Below are 18,652 nucleotides of genomic sequence, written 5' to 3' on the forward strand. Positions count from 1 at the left end.
ACACATTTTCTATGCTCGCCGTGTTCAAATTTCTGTAGTCTATGCAAAGGCGTAAAATGCCATCCTTTTTTTCACAGAACAGTACTGTTCCAGAAACTACGTGATTTTTGGTCGTGTAAGATCGATAAATCCCCTCACCAGGTTTTTTGTCAATGAATATCCTCAGTTCTCAAGGGGACATGCTGTACATTTTTGGCTTGGAAAGTTTGGCCCCTAGTAAAATTTCAATGGCACAGTCTGTGGCACGTTGGGGTGGGAGTTTGTTGGACCCTTCCTCGTTGAATACCTTGGCTAGGTCCCTGTATTCCTTTGAAATCCCCTGCGTTGGCATGGCCCAGCCAGGCATTGCTGTCTCTTTGTTCTCCCCCCTTTTGGCTTTATCCTCTTTTTCGTCTGCAAATATCACGTGCTTTTGGAATTTTACGGTCTCTTGTTTCCAGTTTATTTTAAGGTTTTATTTTTTTCAGCCACATGAGACCCAAAACTAGTGACCATTCCATTCCCGGGGCTACTATAAACGTTAGGGTTTCACCATGGTCTCCCAGGTTTATTTGCACAGGTTCTGTGGTAAAAACGGCAGGCTCCCCTCTCCCCCCTGTCGGCTACTGTCCTGTCCAGCTGGCAGAAAGCGATGGGGGTTTTTAACTTTCTTAAATGGATCCCCAGTCTCTCTACTGACTGCAAAGGAAATCTCAACATCAAAACTATGTGTGGTGATCAAGAGTAGCAAAGCTTGCTTGCTTTGTATTGCGTCCACCGAGAGCGCCCCATTCGTTATTTAACCCTTTAGTGGAAGTCTAAGGTGGTCTGCTGGTCATTGTGGTGAGCTTGTGTATCCTTTGCAGAATAAAATAACTCACATTTGCTGAATTGGATGTCTGCTGGTCAGGTTCAGGTGGAGTTTGTTTGTTTTTTAATTCCTTTGTTTAATGGAACAGAACAAAAAGAAAATAATATATAGCCAAAAAAAGAAAACAAAGTAATACTAAAAATTATCTATATGGGCTTTCCATACAGGTATATTAAATTTTACATATGAAATGTGTTTGAATATTAGTGGCTCGGTTTGGTAGTTAGGCTGTTGGTTTGAGCTCCGAGCTCTGCAATTTGGTTGCAAATGTTTCGTCACTATTCGAGGACACATCGTCAGTGCGTTTTGAGTCAGAACACAGGTCTTTAAATACCTTTTTATGAAGAAATCAGACCACGTCTCAGTAACAACAGCCAGCCAATCAAACAGTTTGAAATCAGACCATGACTCAGAACTATCCAAACAAACAATGTTCAGACTAATTTGCATCTCACAAAAAGTTATTTAAAGACCTGACAGTTGAGCACAATTCTAAACACACTGACAATGTCTCCTCGAATGGTGACGAAACGTTTGCTACCAAATTGCCAAGCTCGGAGCTCAAACCAACAGCCTAATTTTCCATATATAGTCATCTATTTCCTCAGTCTCTCAAAACCTGGACAGCGACAGTAAAATAGTCAGACCAGATAAAAATAGCAAAACACAAAATGAACCTGGCCATGCAGATATTCAACAAAAAGCAACTCATCCCAACTGAGCAGTGCCAAATTCTGGGCAGCAATGCCACCTCAGACAACAGAGGCCATAAAGCAGGCATGCTTCTTGGGACACTGATGGTAGATGTCATTGTTTCAAAGAGGAGCCGGCTTCCTGTTGCAGGTCTTCCAGGGCAGAGAAAAGTAACCAGCTTTATGCCCCAAAGGTCTGTATAGGTTCCCAAATATGTTGAATTGCACCCAGAAGCTCATCAGTCGTGAATGCAATTTGCACCACAGGGGTGTCCTGTGGGATCTGCTGCAATCTCTAATCTTCAACTTGGCTAGAGCATGTTGCAGTTCTCCAAATAGAATCCAGGTCTCAGGAAGGGGGCAATGGTACCCCAGGCAAATCTGGGCAGAAGCCATCCCAACTTTAGCTGCTACCCATACAGTCTTTGTTTTAGGGCTCCTGATATTAGGAGAGCTGAAATCCCACAACCCCTCTTTTTTTTTAATTAAATATTTATGCTGCCCATCCTCCCTATAAGGCAACTTTGAGTGGTTTACAGATTATAAAAAATAGAGAAGTAATTAAAATATTCAAAATTTAAAACTGCAAAAATCAGGACTGAGGGACAGCATAGGAATGAGGTCTTATCTTGTCAATTACCTCCAGCCATGAGTTCCCTCCCTCTGGGCCCTCTTATTGCGGTAGGCTTCAAGCCGGTTCTTCCCATCCAGATCTTCCCAGCCTCCAGGCAAAGGCAATAGCACTTAGACTTATATACCGCTTCACGGTGCTTTTACAGCCCTCTAAGTGGTTTACAGAGTCAACCTTTTGCCCCCAACAATCTGGGTCCTCATTTTACCAACCTTGGAAGGATGGAAGGCTGAATCAACCTTGAGCAGGTTAGAATTGAAGTGGAGTGAGCTGTGAGTTAGCCCTGCAGTACTGCATTGTAACCACTGTGCCCACCACGGCTCTTAACATCACAAGTTTGTTTTTTGTGCTTTTTTGAACTATATATACAGTCAGGTCCAGAAATATTGGGACATCGACACAATTCTAACATCTTTGGCTCTATACACCACCACAATGGAGTTGGAATGAAACAAACACAATGTGCGTTAACTGCAGAATGTCAGCTTTAATTTGAGGGTATGTACATCCAACTCAGGTGAACAGTGTAGGACTTACAGCAGTTTGCATATGTGCCTCCCACTTGTTAAGGGACCAAAAGTAATGGGACAATTGGCTTCTCAGTTGTTCCATGGCCAGGTGTGTGATATTCCCTCAATACCCCAATTACAATGTGCAGATAAAAGGCCCAGAGTTCATTTCAAGTGTGCTATTTGCATTTGGAATCTGTTGCTGTCAACTCTCAAGATGAGATCCAAAGAGCTGTCACTATCAGTGAAGCAAGCCATCATTAGGCTGAAGAAACAAACCCATCAGAGAGATAGCAAGAACATTAGGCGTGGCCAAAACAACTGTTTGAAACATTCTCCAAAAGAAGGAATGCACCGGTGAGCTCAGCAACACCAAAAGACCTGGGAGACCACGGAAAACAAGTGTGGTGGATGACCGAAGAATTATTTCCCTGGTGAAGAAAACACCCTTCACAACAGTTGGCCAGATCAAGAACACTCTCCAGGAGGTAGGTGTATGTGTGTCGAAGTCAACAATCAAGAGAAGACTTCACCAGAGTGAATACAGAGGGTTCACCACAAGATGTAAACCATTGGTGGGCCTCAAAAACAGGAAGGCCAGATTAGAGTGTGCCAAACAACATCTAACAAAGCCTTCACAGTTCTGGAACAAGATCCTATGGACAGATGAGACCAAGATCAACTTGTACCAGAGTGATAGGAAGAGAAGAGTATGGAGAAGGAAAGGAATTGCTCATGATCCTAAGCATACCACCTCATCAGTGAAGCATGGTGGTGGTAGTGTCATGGCGTGGGCATGTATGGCTGCCAATGGAACTGGTTCTCTTGTATTTATTGATGATGTGACTGCTGACAAAAGCAGCAGGATGAATTCTGAAGTGTTTTGGGCAATATTATCTGCTCACATTCAGCCAAATGCTGCAGAACTCATTGGACGGCACTTCACAGTGCAGATGGACAATGACCCAAAGCATACTGCAAAAGCAACCAAAGAGTTTTTGAAGGGACAGAAGTGGAATGTTATGCAATGGCCAAGTCAGTCACCTGACCTGAATCCCATTGAGCATGCATTTCGCTTGCTGAAGACAAAACTGAAGGGAAAATGCCCCAAGAACAAGCAGGAACTAAAGACAGTTGCAGTAGAGGCCTGGCAGAGCATCACCAGGGATGAAACCCAGCGTCTGGTGATGTCTATGCATTCCAGACTTCAGGCTGTGATTGACTGCAAAGGATTTGCAACCAAGTATTAAGAAGGGAAAGTTTGATTTTTGATTATTATTCTGTCCCATTACTTTTGGTCCCTTAACAAGTGGGAGGCACATATGCAAACTGCTGTAAGTCCTACACCGTTCACCTGAGTTGGATGTACATACCCTCAAATTAAAGCTGACAGTCTGCAGTTAACGCACATTGTGTTTGTTTCATTCCAACTCCATTGTGGTGGTGTATAGAGCCAAAGATGTTAGAATTGTGTTGATGTCCCAATATTTCTGGACCTGACTGTATATATTTTAAATTTGATTTATATGCCACCCTTCTCCGGAGACTCAGGGAGGCTTACAATGCGTTAAGCAATAGCCTTCATACTTTTGTATATTTATACAAAGTCAGCTTATTGCCCCCACAAACTTGGGGCAATATAATCTTATTGATCCAAAGTCAATAAAAATACAAGACGCCAGAAACTGGGACATTTGGTTTCTGTTTGGACCCTTGTCTCCCAGAGACTAAACTCACCAAAGCCTGCCATCTTGTGATCTCATGAAAAGCAGCCATCTGGAGCACTCAGTTCCTCTCCTTGTCTGGCATCCCTTCTCTTTTTTTTCTCTGTTTTCTTTATTATATTCTAATGTGTCTTTTTCTTTGCTATTTTTCTCCATCTTTTTTTAATTTATATTAGTTTTTAGGCTTGTAAATTGTAATCTTTAATAAATTTATCATTCCCATCTAACAATTTTTCACCTTTTTTCCACTTCAAGAAATTTGCCAAGATCTTACTAAGTCTTCCATTTGATTTAAGCATATTAAATCAAAATCCAGTACTGTGTGATGAGAAATACTCATTTCTTGTTTATTTTATTGTAACATCCATTGTGAATTGGGGCTTCAAGTAAGGCCAACTAAGCGCTGGCACTTCCAAACAGCAGGTGATATTTGCCACAACCAAGAAATCTCATAATGCCCCCTAGAGATGACACGCACACCCTCCTAACCTCACAGCAGGTCATTGTGGGCTGCTTTCCCCAGACTCCCTTCCCCTCGGCCCGCCCTGTTGCTACTCCCTCGTCTCCACAAGAGTTTTGGTTTTCCTTTTTCAAAAAAGTTCCTGCCTGCCCCTGAGGGCGGAACCTGGTCTGGCCTGGCTCCCAGTTTTCTGCTCTTTGCCCTGTTCTCCCTTCTGGGAGAGCCTTTCGCGGAACTAGGCATGTGAGAACCAGCCTCCCTTCCTAGGACTCGACCACTCTGTCCATCCAGCTGGCAGAAGAATGGGGCTGGAGCTCTACCTGGACCTTCTGTCCCAGCCCTGCCGGGCGGTCTACATCTTTGCCAAGAAGAACCACATCCCCTTTGAGCTGAGAAATGTGGAGCTGTTCAAAGGTGAGGAGAGCCCCACAAGGGCGCACATAGGGGGGAGGGACTTTTCTCAGCTGGGGGGGATGGAGATGAAGCCTCCTTCAGGGGGACCCCTTGGCTCTCTGGGCAACAGTTGGGTGGGCCTTGCCTTGTTCGATAGATTTCATGGGGCCCATCAGAAACAGGAGGGGACTCTCCCACATGGCGATAGGAGAGTAGCCTGAGCAGGTGGGGGTGCAAACTGGAGGGAAGGTCTTGCACTGAAAACCCTCCGTTATGCTGGTGCCTTCCTCTTGCCAGATTCTATCCTGGGGACCAAGGTGCCTGGAGCAGAGGCGGAAGGGGGGGCAATACCCCCATCAGGTAAGAGGAGCTCAGGCTTTATATGAATGGAAAACCGAAGTATGGTCTGCATGGGCAGAGGGGGGGGGTGTCCTGTAATTTGGCATTCTCTGATTACTTTTTCCCAAATGGGTGGAATCAATTTCAGTTCGGCTCCAGGCAGAACTGTGAACTAGGACACCTCTTGGCACCTCAGCAGAGGAGAGGAGAACACAAGGGCTGTTTACTTTCAGAGTAACAGTTGAGCACCTGCTCACAAAGTGTGATATTGTCAGGGATCTCTTCTTGCTGAGTTGCCTTAACTATCAGGAATCTGGCAGGATCTTCCCACCAGCAGCTGTTGGAAATGCCTGCCACCATTTTCCTCCTTCGGAGCTTCAGGTGCGCATGGCGTGTTCTAACAAAGCCAGGATGACGCACTGGGGAAAGGAGGGGGATGTAAATAAGTGCCTGCCCCCAACAATTTCACTCAAATCTCTCATGCAGTGGTGCCAAGTTCCCTGTTTGCTATGCAAATACAACTTGAAAGGGTCCAAAGGGCCATTTGAGGTTGCAAAAAGAGCATTTTTCTGCACCCAAACTGGACGGGGTTCTTCCTCCAATAAGATAAGTGACCTGGTTCTTGTACTTTGCCTCTGTGGCTGCTCAAAGCACCTTTCAGTGTCTTATTCAGCCCAGTCTTTCTGGAAGTAATCCCAGTCCAGGGCACTCTGGATCTCTTGTGACCTGGCAGCTCATAAAAGGATCTTTATCATATTTGCATTGCTACTGTTGTTTCTGGAGAGATTAGAGATGCTCAGAAATAAATAAATCCCAACAGTCATTATTCACTTTCCAAAATAAACCTTCAGTGGTTTCCTCATTCCTATCTTGCTTACCTGCCCTCCCAAAGTCAGCTTGGGTTCCAAAAAAAACCTGAGGCAGGACAGCCCCTCCATACCTGGACATTGTTCTATGTGGTGGTTTCGGTATCCCTCCCTGTCCCGCAATTTCCAACAAGTTTGATGGGCCCCAGAGTGAGCCCTCTTCTCATCCCGGTTCCCATGGAATTTCTCTTATGGAGCCTTTATGCTGGTGTTTTCCCACATGCTGCCATCCCCAGAACAAACCTTCCTGTTTGAGTAAGCCGTGAAAAGTGTGAGTCTGTGGGTAGCTACGAAGTCTGGAATACAATGCTCCACTCACATTTGTAATTTAAAAGTTGTGACTGACAGTATCCACAATTTTCTAGTCAATTTCAACTGCAGAAAGCAGAGTTCAGGCAGTTCTCACTTTACAATCTCAAAGGGACACTTGTGCAACTTATTAGCAATCCATCTTTTAGCTGTAATTCAGAGAAGACTTGGGTGGAAGGAGATGTCTGCTCTCCACTCCAGACAGACGTAGCCAGGAACTTAGCCTCCCTCAGGCCTCATGGTGGCATATCTGCTTTGACTTCAAGGGTCGCTGTGCAAGGAGGGCACAAGAGTGAAGAAAGTCCCTGTCTTGAAGGATGAGACCTTCATCTTGGCAGAAGGGTAAGGAGAGTTTCCCCCACCCCCGTTTCTCCTTGTCTAAAGCCATGTTTGGAGACCAGTGGGAACATCTGCAGGTTTGGGATCGGGACACAATGGAGTTACAGCTAAAGACATTAATTCTGGAAGTTTCTTTTTATTTATCCCAGATAACAAGGTATTCATTCCTGAGTTTGATTGGACAGTGGGAGGGTCAGAAATTGAGCAGAACCGGCGTACCTCTCTGTGGTACCTTATTTTACATGAGACATCTGGAAATGTTCTGGAGAACTTCAGTAGACCAGATGGACAATTGAAAGCCCAGAATGTCAAGTTTCGAGGTCGTCTCAAATAAATTGCATTTCAAACAAAGTCTTTGATGACACAGAATATTTTTGCTTGTCTCAGTTGTTTCACCTTGGACAATCCACATTCTGCTTTGATTAAGCCAGATGCTCAGTTGTGTTTTGCTCACGAGCTCCTCCTCTGCAGAAACTAACTCCTGCCTTCCTTTTGTGATCCTTTTGTGAACCTGTCCTCCTCAATTTCCATGAATCCGTGGTCAGCACAGCCATCCTTTTGTATTTGAGTCGCAAGTACAACACCCCAGACCACTGGTACCCATCTGACCTACAGAAACGAGCAAAGGTGGATGAATACCTATCATGGCATCAGGCTAACATCAGATCCAATGCTCCCAAAACAATGTGGATTAAGGTGAGAATTTGAAGAGTTTTATATATATATATATATTTGTTTGTTTTTTTGTTTGTTTGTTTGTTTGTTTGTTTGTTTGTTTGTTTGTTTGATTTATATGCCGCCCTTCTCCGGAGACTCAGGGCGGCTTACAATGTGCTCAGCAATAGCCTTCATCCTTTTGTATATTTATACAAAGTCAGCTTATTGCCCCCAAAACTGGGTCCTCAATTTACCTACCTTAGAAAGGATGGAAGGCTGAGTCAACCTTGAGCCTTGGCGAGATTTGAACCTGCAGTAATTGCAGGCAGCTGGTCTTAATAACCAGCTTAATAACAGGGTGCCTTAGACCACTGTACTACCAAGGATCTTGAAGAATCTGGAGGTTTGGGAAGCCTCAGCTTGACCCAGAAGATTTAAGATCTGTTTCTAATAGTTGAAACAGATTAAGATGACAAAATGGCAAATGCTACAGGCGGTTGAATAGGTTCTCTCCCCACATTCCCCCCTCCTCCCATCTCTATCCTTACTATAAGCTGCCATGTGGTTCAAGGTCAAATATCAGCATTCGCAAGCACAGTAGTTTCTCATCCAAAGGAGGGACCTCAGTAGTTCCTTCCCTGGAACCCACTATGTTGAAAAGGGAGCAGGCCTTTTGTTGACCATCCATCTATCCATCCGCTTTCAGAGGAACACCACAGTTTGTGACCTCAGCGGCATGAAGTGGCCACTGCTAAGAACCTGACCCCAATCTTCATCTTCCCAGGTGGGCCTGGGCTGCTTTTTGGTAGGGATGACCAGTCTCCTCCTGGTGCAGGTGCTGATCCCCCTGTTCACGGGCCAGCCACTCCCGGCAGAGAAACTGCAAGAGGTGATGGACGGGCTGGCCACAGCGCTGGATCAGTTTGAAGGGTTGTTTCTCCAGGACAAGCCCTTCCTGGTGGGCAGCGAAGTCTCTCTTGCGGACCTGGTGGCCATTGTGGACCTCATGCAGGTGACCTCGAGGGTGCTGGGCTCTCATCCTCCCCTGTGCCTGATTGCCCTTCAGCGGCAGAGGGCCAAAGTGCCAAGCTCCTCAGGAAAGGAAACTCACTAACAAAGCAATGGAAAGACCCGAAGAGGGGTGGGCATGGGCAGGGGGAAGAACAGCCAATGAGCTACAGGCTAATGAAGAGGGGGCTCTGATGATCGGTTGCTGGGTCCTTCCTCTCAAAGGTGGAATGGGGCTTTCCCAGGTGCACATTGCCTGCCCTTCCAGCTAGACCAGACTAGGAAATCCAAGGCCTGCCTGCTAAAACCACTTTTATTATAAAGTCAGAGGGGCAGGATTTGGCAAGTCTGAATGAGCTTCCCACTCCCTCCCTTTGTCTTCATAACATCCAGGAAGGGTCTCGTCTGAGACTCTTACTCGGATTATAATCTTAGTCTGGACTAGACAGATTTCTCCTCTCTGGCCATTTATTCCTCTTCCTCTGCCCGCTGCACTCCTTGACATGAAAGGGCATCACTAGCTGCCCGCAAAAGGAGTCCCCTCCCTTCCCCACTGCAGAAGCAGTCTCCAGGCAGGGAGATCTGCATCAGAGCACGGCCAGCTCAGCTGGGGCAAGAAGGGAGGAGAGCAGGCACCCTGGGGGACCAGAGACAGGTTGTGGGGCCTGGGGGTCTGAGCAGGTTCGGTGGCACAGGCTAGAGAACCGACAGACCTCTCTGTGCGGAGGGCCCTGATCTTCTGCCAGCTGACCTGATGTTACCATTTGCCAGCCTCCCCATTTCCTTCCCTGTTTCTGCAGCCTGTGGGCGTCGGATGTGACATTTTCAAAGACAGGCCCAGACTGGCAGAATGGCGCAAAAGGACAGAAGACGTGATTGGAAAGGAGCTCTTCCTGCAAGCACATGAATTGATCCTGAACATTAGTAAACTGAGCACCATACAGATCGATCCACAGCTGAAGGAGCAACTGGCCCCCGTTTTGTTAAAGATGATGAGATGAGTAAAGGGATTTCAAAAGAGAGGATAGTGTGACTATCTCTGGGTTTGTTAACTTTTCATTTAGAATTACGTCTATAAGAGGCTATCCTGGCAAAAGCCCCGTCAGGCGTCCAGTAGCCCCATCAGGCGTCCAGTAGCCATCGCATGAGCTCCACTGTTATGCTTGAGTCTTCCTGATCCCTGGAGACTGGAGACAAGCTGCAAAGTCCCCAGACCCTCTGCCAATCCTCTCTTCTGCCCAGACTAGGGGTCTGGGTGTTCCCACAGAAAACACCAGGAGCCACAAAACCTGGATGGCGTGACCAACTCAACGTCACTCCCTCCCACCCAGTCTTTCTTTCTTTTTCTTTCTTTCTCTTTCCCCCTTCTCTCATTTATTTCCCTCTCCCATTCTCTCCCTCCAGCTCTCTCATTTCTCTCCCTCTCTCCCTTCTCTCTCTCTCTCATTTGTTTCTTTTTCCTCTCTCTTTCTCTCCCTACATTATTTTCCCATTTCTCTCTCTCTTTTTCTCATTTCTCTCTCCCTCATTTGTTTTTTTCTTTTTCCTCTCCCTCCCTCCTTTTCTTTCTTTCTCTTCCTTCTCTCTCTCATTTGTTTCTCTCTTTCCTCTCTCTCATTCTCTCCCTCCATCATTTTCTCATTTCCCTCTCTCGCCCTAGCGCCCCTGGGGTTTTCCCTGCATTGTCCACAACCGGCTGCTTTTTGCTATTCTGTGTCCTTCACAGGCTTCTCAGTGCCAGCCGCGGTCCCCTTCGTGTCAGCTCAGGAAGGGAGGAGCAGCTGCCACCACCACCAAATGCAGGGAGGGAAGAGCTCTGGCTCTCCTGCACAGCGCAGCCGGCTACTCACCTGTATATGCAGTGGCAGCAGTGAGAGGAGGAATCGCCATTGCTGCCACCGTGATCCTGGGCCAGTAGGGTATCCTGCTTTTGTGTGTGTGTGTGTGTGTGTGTGTGTGTGTGTGTGTGTGTGTGTGTGCGCGCGTGCGCACGCGCGAGAAAGAGAGATGAGAGAGAGAACGTGGAAGAATTCTCATCTCTCCCCTTCTCCTTTATGCAGCGGGAGGGCTGCCTTGAGTGCAAATGTGGCACGAAGGCAAGTAAGTACAGGGCTGCTTCGCTCCTGCACGAAAGCTCCGGCCATTGCCTTGCCATGTCCCCTCTTCATGCATTGCCTTGCCATGTCCGCCTCCCCCCCCCCCCCCCGCAACTCTTCAGCCAAGTGCAGTGGACACAAGCTCCAGCCCGAAGTGGCGGGAGGCGAGGGCTGCCTTGAATGCAAATGTGGTGCCAAGGAAAGTATAGGGCCGCTTCGCTGCTGCACTAAGGCTCCAGCAACCCTCCTCCTCCTCATGACACCCTGGCCATTTATGGCAAGGCCAGGAGGGTGCGCAAGAGCTTGGCCAAAGCACAGCAAAGGCATGTGCAGGGCAGGCAGGCACTTGCTTGAGGAGGGTCCCTACACTTGTGTGTACCCTCCCGACCTTGCCACAGCTGGCCAGGGGGTCGCCCCACACACACACATACACACACACGGCTTTCATTGAAAAGCATCCTCCGGGCGGCGAAAGTCCCCCCTGCACGTTTTAAAGCCGCAGCTGGGCGCTGCAGGCCTGTCCCCTTTCTGCTGTTCCGTCCTACCAGATCCCATTCCCACCCTGCCAGCTCTTGTGTTAGCGAGGCCGGTGTCAGTCACAGCCAGGTTGGGCCGGTGTCTTGGGGCAGAGAGCAGGTTGTGCGTCTCCCCAAGCTACGCCCGGCACCAAGGGCTGGAAGAAGCTCCAGCAAGAGTGAGGCACCAGAGAATCAGCTCCATTCACTTCTCCATCTCCCACCATCGCCCTTACCTTCTCAGGCCAGGCGAGAGCGACTGGGAAGGGAGGGGGAGGGGAGGGGCCAGCAGTGGTGGTATCACCCACAGGGAGCCACAGCAGAGGGCCCAAAGAGCTGCAAGCAGCTCCGGAGCCGCAGGTTGCTGACCCCCGGCCCAGACGAAAGAAGCTCATTCATTCAAACCTTTATTGTCAGAGTACAACATGTGTACAATAATATTGGGTGAGCCTCCCTTCGTGCACCCCCCGCAACCCAATACAACTCACAGGGAAAGACAGGGGGAAAAAAATCCCTAACCCAGTGAATCCTACTAACAAACACACAATCCTACTGTACCATGTGAACTTATTGCACATCACGCCGGCCCCACAAGTCAGTCGTACTATGTTGTTGTAAAGTTATTTTCCATTCAGAAGCGTGACAGCCCACGGATAAAAACTGTTCTTCAGCCTGTTTGTGAAGCTGCCTATGCTTTATATCTCCTTCCCGACGGCAGGAGTGCTGACCAGGGTGTGAGTCATTCCTGAGGATTTTCCTCACTCTTTCCTCACTCTCTCTTCTGGTGGAGCTGAGAGGTTCAGTGAGGTGTGTGCCCAACCCAAGTCAGAAAGGGACAGGAGCCACAGGGGCTTCTGGGGAACCTCCAGCTCTGGTCCCAAGGCCTGTTCCCTCCTTTCTCTACTCCTGGCCTGGGGTGCTCAATGCCGAGGATGATGGGCCTTGGGAAGGTGGTTGACCCGGAGCCCTCCTGCCCCCCTGCCTTCTCCCTATGCCCAGGCCTGCTCATCTGGGACAGGAAAGGTCACGTCATAGTGGAGACCAGGCCCATTTTCGTCCACCTTCCTTGCCAATTCCAGCCTGATAGCAACTTTGTGGTCCATGTAGTCACCTTTGGAGAGGAGTGACCAAATTGTTGTTAGTTGCGAAGTCGTGTCCGACCCATCGTGACCCAATGGACAATGTTGTTCATGGGGTCACGATGGGTCGCGATGGAGTAACTAAATGGTTCCTATTATTTGTGTTACTACTTGGAGAAGCAGCATATTATAGTGGCTAAGGCACTGGACTGGGTGCAGGTGAACCTGGGTTCTGCTGCTGCTTAGGCAGGGAAACCAGCTGGGTGACTTTGAGCCACTCGCCCTCCGCCCTCTTCCGCTTAGCCTGAGAAAAGTCCTCCTCAGGGGAACAGTGAAAGCCATGCCCGGTCAGTGCAACGGCAGGCAGACCCCCAATCACACAGCTCAGAAAAACAGCCACATCATCTTCTCCACTTGACCTGAAGTTACATGCAAAGTTGGATGTTTCAAGGCATTTGGAGGCAAAAGGCGGTTGATGCCAACAGGTACAGCAGTCCTCAATTTACAACAGTTCATTTAGTGACCATTCAAAGTTACAATGTCACTGAAAAAAGTGACAATTTTTCACACGACCGCTGCAGCAGGTCGTGATCAGAATTCAGATGCTTGGTCACTGGCATGTATTTATGATGGTTGCTGTGTCCCGGGATCATGTGATCCCCTTTTGTGACCTTCTGACAAGCAAAATCAATGGAAAAGCCAGATTCACTTAACGACCATGTTACTAACTTAACAACTGCAGTGATTCACTTAACTCTGGCAAGAAAAGGCATTAAATGGGGCAAAATTCATTTAACAACTGTCTCACTTAGCAACAGAAATGTTGGGTCCAGTTATGGGCATACGTCAAGGACTACCTGTACTTTTCACTCAGCTGCTGCCTCCTGCCATGGGCTTCCACCCACTGAAGGGCTGCAGTGGCTGAACAGGCACCCAGGGGGGGGGGAGGGGAATGTTGGAGTTTTGCAGACCTTTCAATTGACAAAACTGAGGAATCTCAGTTTTAACTCACAGCAGGCTAAGCTTGGTTAGCATTAACCTAGTTGGAATTTTTTAGTTTAGAGTATCACGTGACCCCAGAAAACCAGGTGAGCATAGCAGCCAGATTAGCTGTGCTACTAAAAACATAATTTAAACTCATGGCTCGAGAGGAATTCACTTTAAGGAGAGCAGAGACCCCCAAATGCTTCAGTAAAGCCACAATTTCTATTGCTGATTTCCCATTTCTTGTGGGAAGGGGATTGAGCCATGCACATGGCTCAATGTCCCTGGCAGCAGAAGGGCCCACATTGGCTACTGCTGCCACATCCACTGGGCTCCATCCCACCCTGGATGAGGAGGGATGCCAAGCCCCCAAACCCCTCACACCATGAGAGCAGCCACAGCCTACCTAAGGGCTGCCCACCCGGTGGCTCGGACAAAGGCCTGGCCTGATTGGCTATGGGGCCGCTTGTTCCATCAGCCAATCAGATGCCTGAGGTTTCCGTTGGTTCCACCCACTTGTGGCTGGTCCTCGCAATGGTGCTGGAGCTGTACCTGGACCTGCTTTCCCAGCCTTGCAGGGCAGTCTACATCTTTGCCAAAAAGAACAACATCCCTTTCATGATGAAGCCTGTTGAGATGCTGAAAGGTGGAGGGGGGAGGAGTTCCCCTGCAAGCCCCCTTTTCTCCTGCCCCTCTCCTTCCCCCCAATCTTCTTAAGGCTCCCTGCCTTGGGGGCCCCTTAAGGCTCCCCACCACCTCCAGGAAGTTTCAGAAGTGACCAGCAGGGCATGAGGGTCGTCTGCAGGCATCTTCCCAGTTGGTGGAAATAGGCTTTGTGCCTTGACCATGTTGGGGGTGGGGGCAACATTCTGTCCTCCCCATGGAGCAGACTCCAGCTACCCCATCCAGAGGCCGGCCCTTTCTGAGGCACCAGAGGGGCAGACAAGCAGCCTGAAAGTTCTCCGAGATCTTGGAGCCATCGGGGTCTTCCTGCCCTGATGCAGGAGCCCTCTTGAGCACAGATATCATGGTGGAGGCCAAAGAGAAAGGGCTTCCCGCCAGCACCTTTGGAAAGCCTGGAAGCTTTGGGGATGGAAAGAGTGGGAGGAGGCCCATCTGGGATTTGGGCCCTCAACCCAGCCGGAGCCCCTGCTACACCCCCCTCCTGGCACCCGAGCTGCAAGCTCTTAGTTTTGAGGACTGAGCTCAGCTAAGGAGCGGTGGGGAGGGTGGGTGGAAAGCCCGTTTTGCTTTGCGTTGTGGACTTTTCTTTTTGGCTGACATGGTTTATCAATGTTAGGGCAACACTTCACTGAGGAATTTAACAAGGTGAACATCCTAAGAAAAGTGCCTGTCCTGAAGGATGGAGATTTCATCCTAGAAGAGAGGTGAGGATTCCTGATGAGGAGTGGGGAAGCAGCCACCCCCGCTTGGACCCACTGAAAGATCGCTAGAAGAAAGCAGCATTATTGGCTTGGTGGAAAAGCAGCTGGATTTGTGCCCTCCAGCTGGAATAAAAAATTCCAGTTGCAGCTGGGCTGGTGACAGCGGTACCCGCAGCTTGAGAGCCAGAAGCGTAAGAGGTCTCTTCCAATTTGGGGCCTCCTAGACACCCGGCCAAAGGGCTGGTTCCCACAAGCTCTCTGGCTGCAATGCTAACCAAGTTCCAGCCAACAAAAAGCCAAGCTGAGGCCAAAGGGATGAAATCCTGGTCTGCTTCCGCTAATTCCAAGGAGGGGCTGCTCAGATGCACAGGACGGGGGTGCACATGGCAGCAGCCACTGTGTACCTGGTCAGCTGTTGCAACAGAAAGCCTGGCCTTCCCTCCAGTGAAGCCACAGCTCAGGGATCTGGGCTGAGCATGGGAACCAAGCAGAAATGCTCAGCCAGGTGTGCTTGGCTTTGCCTTAGCAAGATTGAGAGGTATGCATGGAAGGCATGCTTGGACATACACCCCCCCCCCAAGGAAAGAGTGTGACTGCCTCCCACTGGGGCAATTCGGGTTTACCCAACCTCCCAAAGAGAACAACCAAAGACGGCCAAGAGGACTGAAGGGCAGCGCCCGGAAAGGCTCTGGGATGGCTCTCCTCTTGGAGGCCAAATCCAGCCGAGGGCACTGAGGGGATGGGGGCCAAGCTTGTAAGGGGCTAGTCCCAAAGAAGGAAGAGAGTCCAAATGCCTGGCTGAATATAGTGGATAGGATTTTACACAGAGGAATGGCAGTTTCTGCCTTAGCAAGGACAATGATCTGGCATCCAAGCAGCCCCACCCCACGCTCAGCGTGTGAGGCCACAGCTAAAGGCAGCATTCTGGGAATACGGTGCCCACTTAGCCAGCACACAGGAGGATGCTAGGACAGGCAAGGCTGGCAAGGTCATTGGGGGCCGAGAGGGGGGGGAGAGGTCAGAGCAGTTGGCAGAAATCTGGAGGTCTATCTGGAGGGCAGGGCAGGGCAGAGCAAGAGCCCGGTTAGCAGAAGCAGCATCCCAACGGCGGCAGCTGTTGGCTGGCAGAATGGCTGACCTTTGGAGTAGAAGGTTCAGTCTGGCCAAAGAGGCAATTTGATCCCGCCCTGAGCAGTAGATTGGGCTGGATGATCTCTTAAGTGCCTCAAAGGGAGCAGTCTTTTACCTGCCTTGGCTCTTTGTCTTCTGCTCACCAGCACAGCCATCCTTCTCTACCTGACCCGGAAATACAACACTCCCAGCTACTGGTACCCACCCGATATGAAAAAGCGAGCCCGTGTGGACGAGTACCTGGCCTGGCAGATCAGCACAATTCGGGCGGGCACATCCAAAATCCTCTGGCTCAAGGTGAGATTGGGCCTCCTGCTCATTGGCAGTGCAGACCTCCCCAAACTGGATCTGCACAGCCTCCAATGTCCCAGGAGGAGGAGAAGGGAGGGCTGACTTGGGGAGGGGGCACTTGGAGATGCTTTTCCCACCAAATCCACTGCAGGAGTGTTAAAGGCAGAGACTGAGGGGGGGGGCATCCCCATATAGAAGACAGGAAGCCACAGGGAGCAACGGAAAAGCAACCTAAGCTCGGAGAGCTGCATGTGTCCCAGCCAGTTCGGCAATGGCTGGCAACTCACAGATTAATGAAGCCCATGCAAGGGGCACCCTTGGCAATCAGATCATTTGGGGGCGTTGTGTGCCACTCCCAAACACACCTTCGTGCAGACGTCAGTGCGAGGACCAAGGCAGCAGGGGCCCATCTCCTCCTTACCCCTCCTGACAGCAACTCCTTGGATCCGCTGGCACTCTCCTCAGAACAAGGGAGACACCAGCAAAGGAACCAAACAGCCAACCTGGCAAGAGCCTCCTCAGGACCAGCCCTCAGGGAGCCCCATTCCCAGCCCAGCCCTCCACAGCCTCCCTTGGCACCTGCCTGGGCGAAGCTGGCCCCCACTCTTCTCCCTCTCTTCTGCATGTCTCTGTGGGGCAGGTGGTGATCCCGCTCTTTGTGGGCCATCAAGTGTCCCCAGAGAAGCTCTATGAAGCAATGGAGGAATTGAACCTCGCCATCCAGAAGCTGGAGGACAAGTTCCTGCAGGATAAGCCGTTCCTCATTGGCCCAGAGATCTCCCTGGCTGACCTGGTGGCCATCGTGGAGCTGATGCAAGTAAGCCCCCCCCCTCGCCCCAACAGCCAACCTCCGAAACTCGGGGTCTTCCAAAGCGGACCCCTGCCAACTGCTGTGCCTCCTCTAGCCCTTGGGAGCTGGCTGCGACATCCTCGAGGGTCGCCCCAAACTCCAGGAGTGGCGCAAAAGGGTGGAGCTGACATTAGGGAAGGACCTCTTCATGGAAGCCCACAACCGGATCCTGAACCCCCAGGAACTGAAAAGCATCATCATTGACCCACCCTTGAAAGCACAGATGAAGCCCCTGCTCTTGAAGATGCTGAAATAAATATTGAAATATATCAATAGGGCTTTCCCTCTCCTTGCATCCTCCTCCCCACCCTGTAGCCCTAGTTTCAGGTTTGGCTTCCAATGATCCTTGCTCCAAGCCCCTTTCCTTATTGCCTGGCTCACTTCAGCCAGGGGAGGCACTGGAATAATTCCAGTTGGCATAAGCACATTGCCATCTTTGAGGCGGGCTACTGAGCAACTCCCCTCCCCCCCGCTACCCTGTGCAAGTCCAGATTCTGAATGAAGGCTGCAACACAGGTTCAGAAGGAAACAAGTACTTTTTCCAACAATGGATAAATATTAGAACTGCAGATTATTCATCTTCAATTGTCCTTGTTCACAATTCTTTAGGAAGTGTATATTGTAAAAGCATAATAAAGAATAAAATCCAGTGATAAGATAAAATAATTGTAATATTAAATATATACCACATGGAACAAGTAGCTTCCAGGTTCTAATTCCAAAAGATTTTTCCAACACCTGGGAATGGAAGCCTCAATTGGCCCAGGAAGTCTCTCAGTAAGAGCCTCTACCAGCAGGTGAGAAACCCCCTTATCTCATGGGATGGGGGCATCTGGAGGGGTGCAGAGACCTTGAGCCAAGGCAGCTTTCAAGGCTTGGGGCCAGACCGGGGAATGAACCGGTCTGATCTTCCGTTTGGCCAGATCTCTGCTGGCCTGATTTAGATGAATGGACATTTCCTATCGTGTGGCAGCGATCCAAAGAGGGATTAACATGGAGTGGCCCCTCAGCCCAGCAGGTTCCTTGAGGAAATATGTGAGAGTGGACGTAAAGCAATCTGGCCTGTTTCAAAGCACACCAAATGATGCACCTGAACCTTTAGGGCTGTACCCCTCACACTGCGCAAGCTCCCAGTTTGGCGTAACCTTGATTCCTGGTAAATATTAATGTTGTGATTTCTGAAAAATGGTGGCATGGTTGCTAGCCGGTCTACAGCAGGAAACAAATGAAAATTAAAAATGCAACCCCCAACTCTCATTTGTGGCCTTAGAAAACACCAAACAATCCCTGCCCATCAACCTTACCCCACAGTGCAGCTTCTCTCACTTTCCATCATCCCCACCGCACCCCGAGCGTGCATTCACCCAAGCTATAAAAACCCTCCGGTTCTGCTGTGGTAGGACAAGGTAGGCAACAGGTATACAGGTGAAGGTATAGAAGAAGGATCTTCACAGGCCATAGGTGGTGTGGTGAAGCTGATGAGAACACCACAGATTTTTTTCCCCACAACTTTGCCCAGAGCTCAGACTTGCTCTAGGCTGGGA

At 49.5% G+C, this 18,652-nt stretch overlaps 2 protein-coding genes across 4 annotated transcripts; both read left to right on the plus strand.

The window, feature by feature from the left end:
- Positions 1 to 5,078: 5,078 nt before the first annotated feature.
- Positions 5,079 to 9,795, plus strand: LOC139322273 (glutathione S-transferase theta-1-like). The gene is made up of 6 exons (XM_070951325.1): positions 5,079 to 5,280; positions 5,557 to 5,619; positions 7,040 to 7,115; positions 7,658 to 7,808; positions 8,605 to 8,781; positions 9,578 to 9,795. Exons 1-6 carry the CDS (start codon positions 5,169 to 5,171, stop codon positions 9,776 to 9,778), a joined length of 780 nt encoding a protein of 259 aa, XP_070807426.1. The 5' UTR covers positions 5,079 to 5,168; the 3' UTR covers positions 9,779 to 9,795.
- A 6-nt stretch (positions 9,796 to 9,801) lies between these two features.
- On the plus strand, positions 9,802 to 17,775 carry LOC139322272 (glutathione S-transferase theta-1-like). Of its 3 annotated transcripts, XM_070951323.1 has the most exons (6): positions 9,804 to 10,696; positions 12,035 to 12,120; positions 14,752 to 14,839; positions 16,114 to 16,264; positions 16,899 to 17,075; positions 17,164 to 17,775. In XM_070951323.1, exons 1-6 carry the CDS (start codon positions 10,575 to 10,577, stop codon positions 17,362 to 17,364), a joined length of 825 nt encoding a protein of 274 aa, XP_070807424.1. In that variant the 5' UTR covers positions 9,804 to 10,574; the 3' UTR covers positions 17,365 to 17,775. The 3 variants fall into 3 exon arrangements, with proteins under 3 accessions (XP_070807423.1, XP_070807424.1, XP_070807425.1); XM_070951322.1 differs by having other exon boundaries at positions 9,802 to 10,696; positions 16,899 to 17,775; XM_070951324.1 differs by lacking the exons at positions 9,804 to 10,696; positions 12,035 to 12,120 and adding an exon at positions 12,234 to 14,097.
- The last annotated feature ends 877 nt before the right edge of the window (positions 17,776 to 18,652 follow it).

The sequence above is a fragment of the Pituophis catenifer genome, unplaced genomic scaffold (genome assembly GCF_029215685.1).
Source record: "Pituophis catenifer annectens isolate HBS135680 unplaced genomic scaffold, rPitCat1.0.hap2 SCAF_10, whole genome shotgun sequence".
In the NCBI taxonomy this organism is placed as follows: Eukaryota; Metazoa; Chordata; class Lepidosauria; order Squamata; family Colubridae; genus Pituophis; species Pituophis catenifer.

Coding starts and splice junctions, on each gene's coding strand:
- LOC139322273 (XM_070951325.1), top strand. CDS start 5,169: ATGGGGCTGGAGCTCTACCTGGACCTTCTGTCCCAGCCCTGCCGGGCG. Junction 5,620..7,039: donor GGGGGCAATACCCCCATCAG/GTAAGAGGAGCT, acceptor TTTGACTTCAAG/GGTCGCTGTGCAAGGAGGGC. Junction 7,809..8,604: donor CCAAAACAATGTGGATTAAG/GTGAGAATTTGA, acceptor CTCCTGGTGCAG/GTGCTGATCCCCCTGTTCAC.
- LOC139322272 (XM_070951322.1), top strand. CDS start 10,575: ATGCAGGGAGGGAAGAGCTCTGGCTCTCCTGCACAGCGCAGCCGGCTA. Junction 10,697..12,034: donor CGTGATCCTGGGCCAGTAGG/GTATCCTGCTTT, acceptor GAAGCGTGACAG/CCCACGGATAAAAACTGTTC. Junction 14,840..16,113: donor GATTTCATCCTAGAAGAGAG/GTGAGGATTCCT, acceptor TCTGCTCACCAG/CACAGCCATCCTTCTCTACC.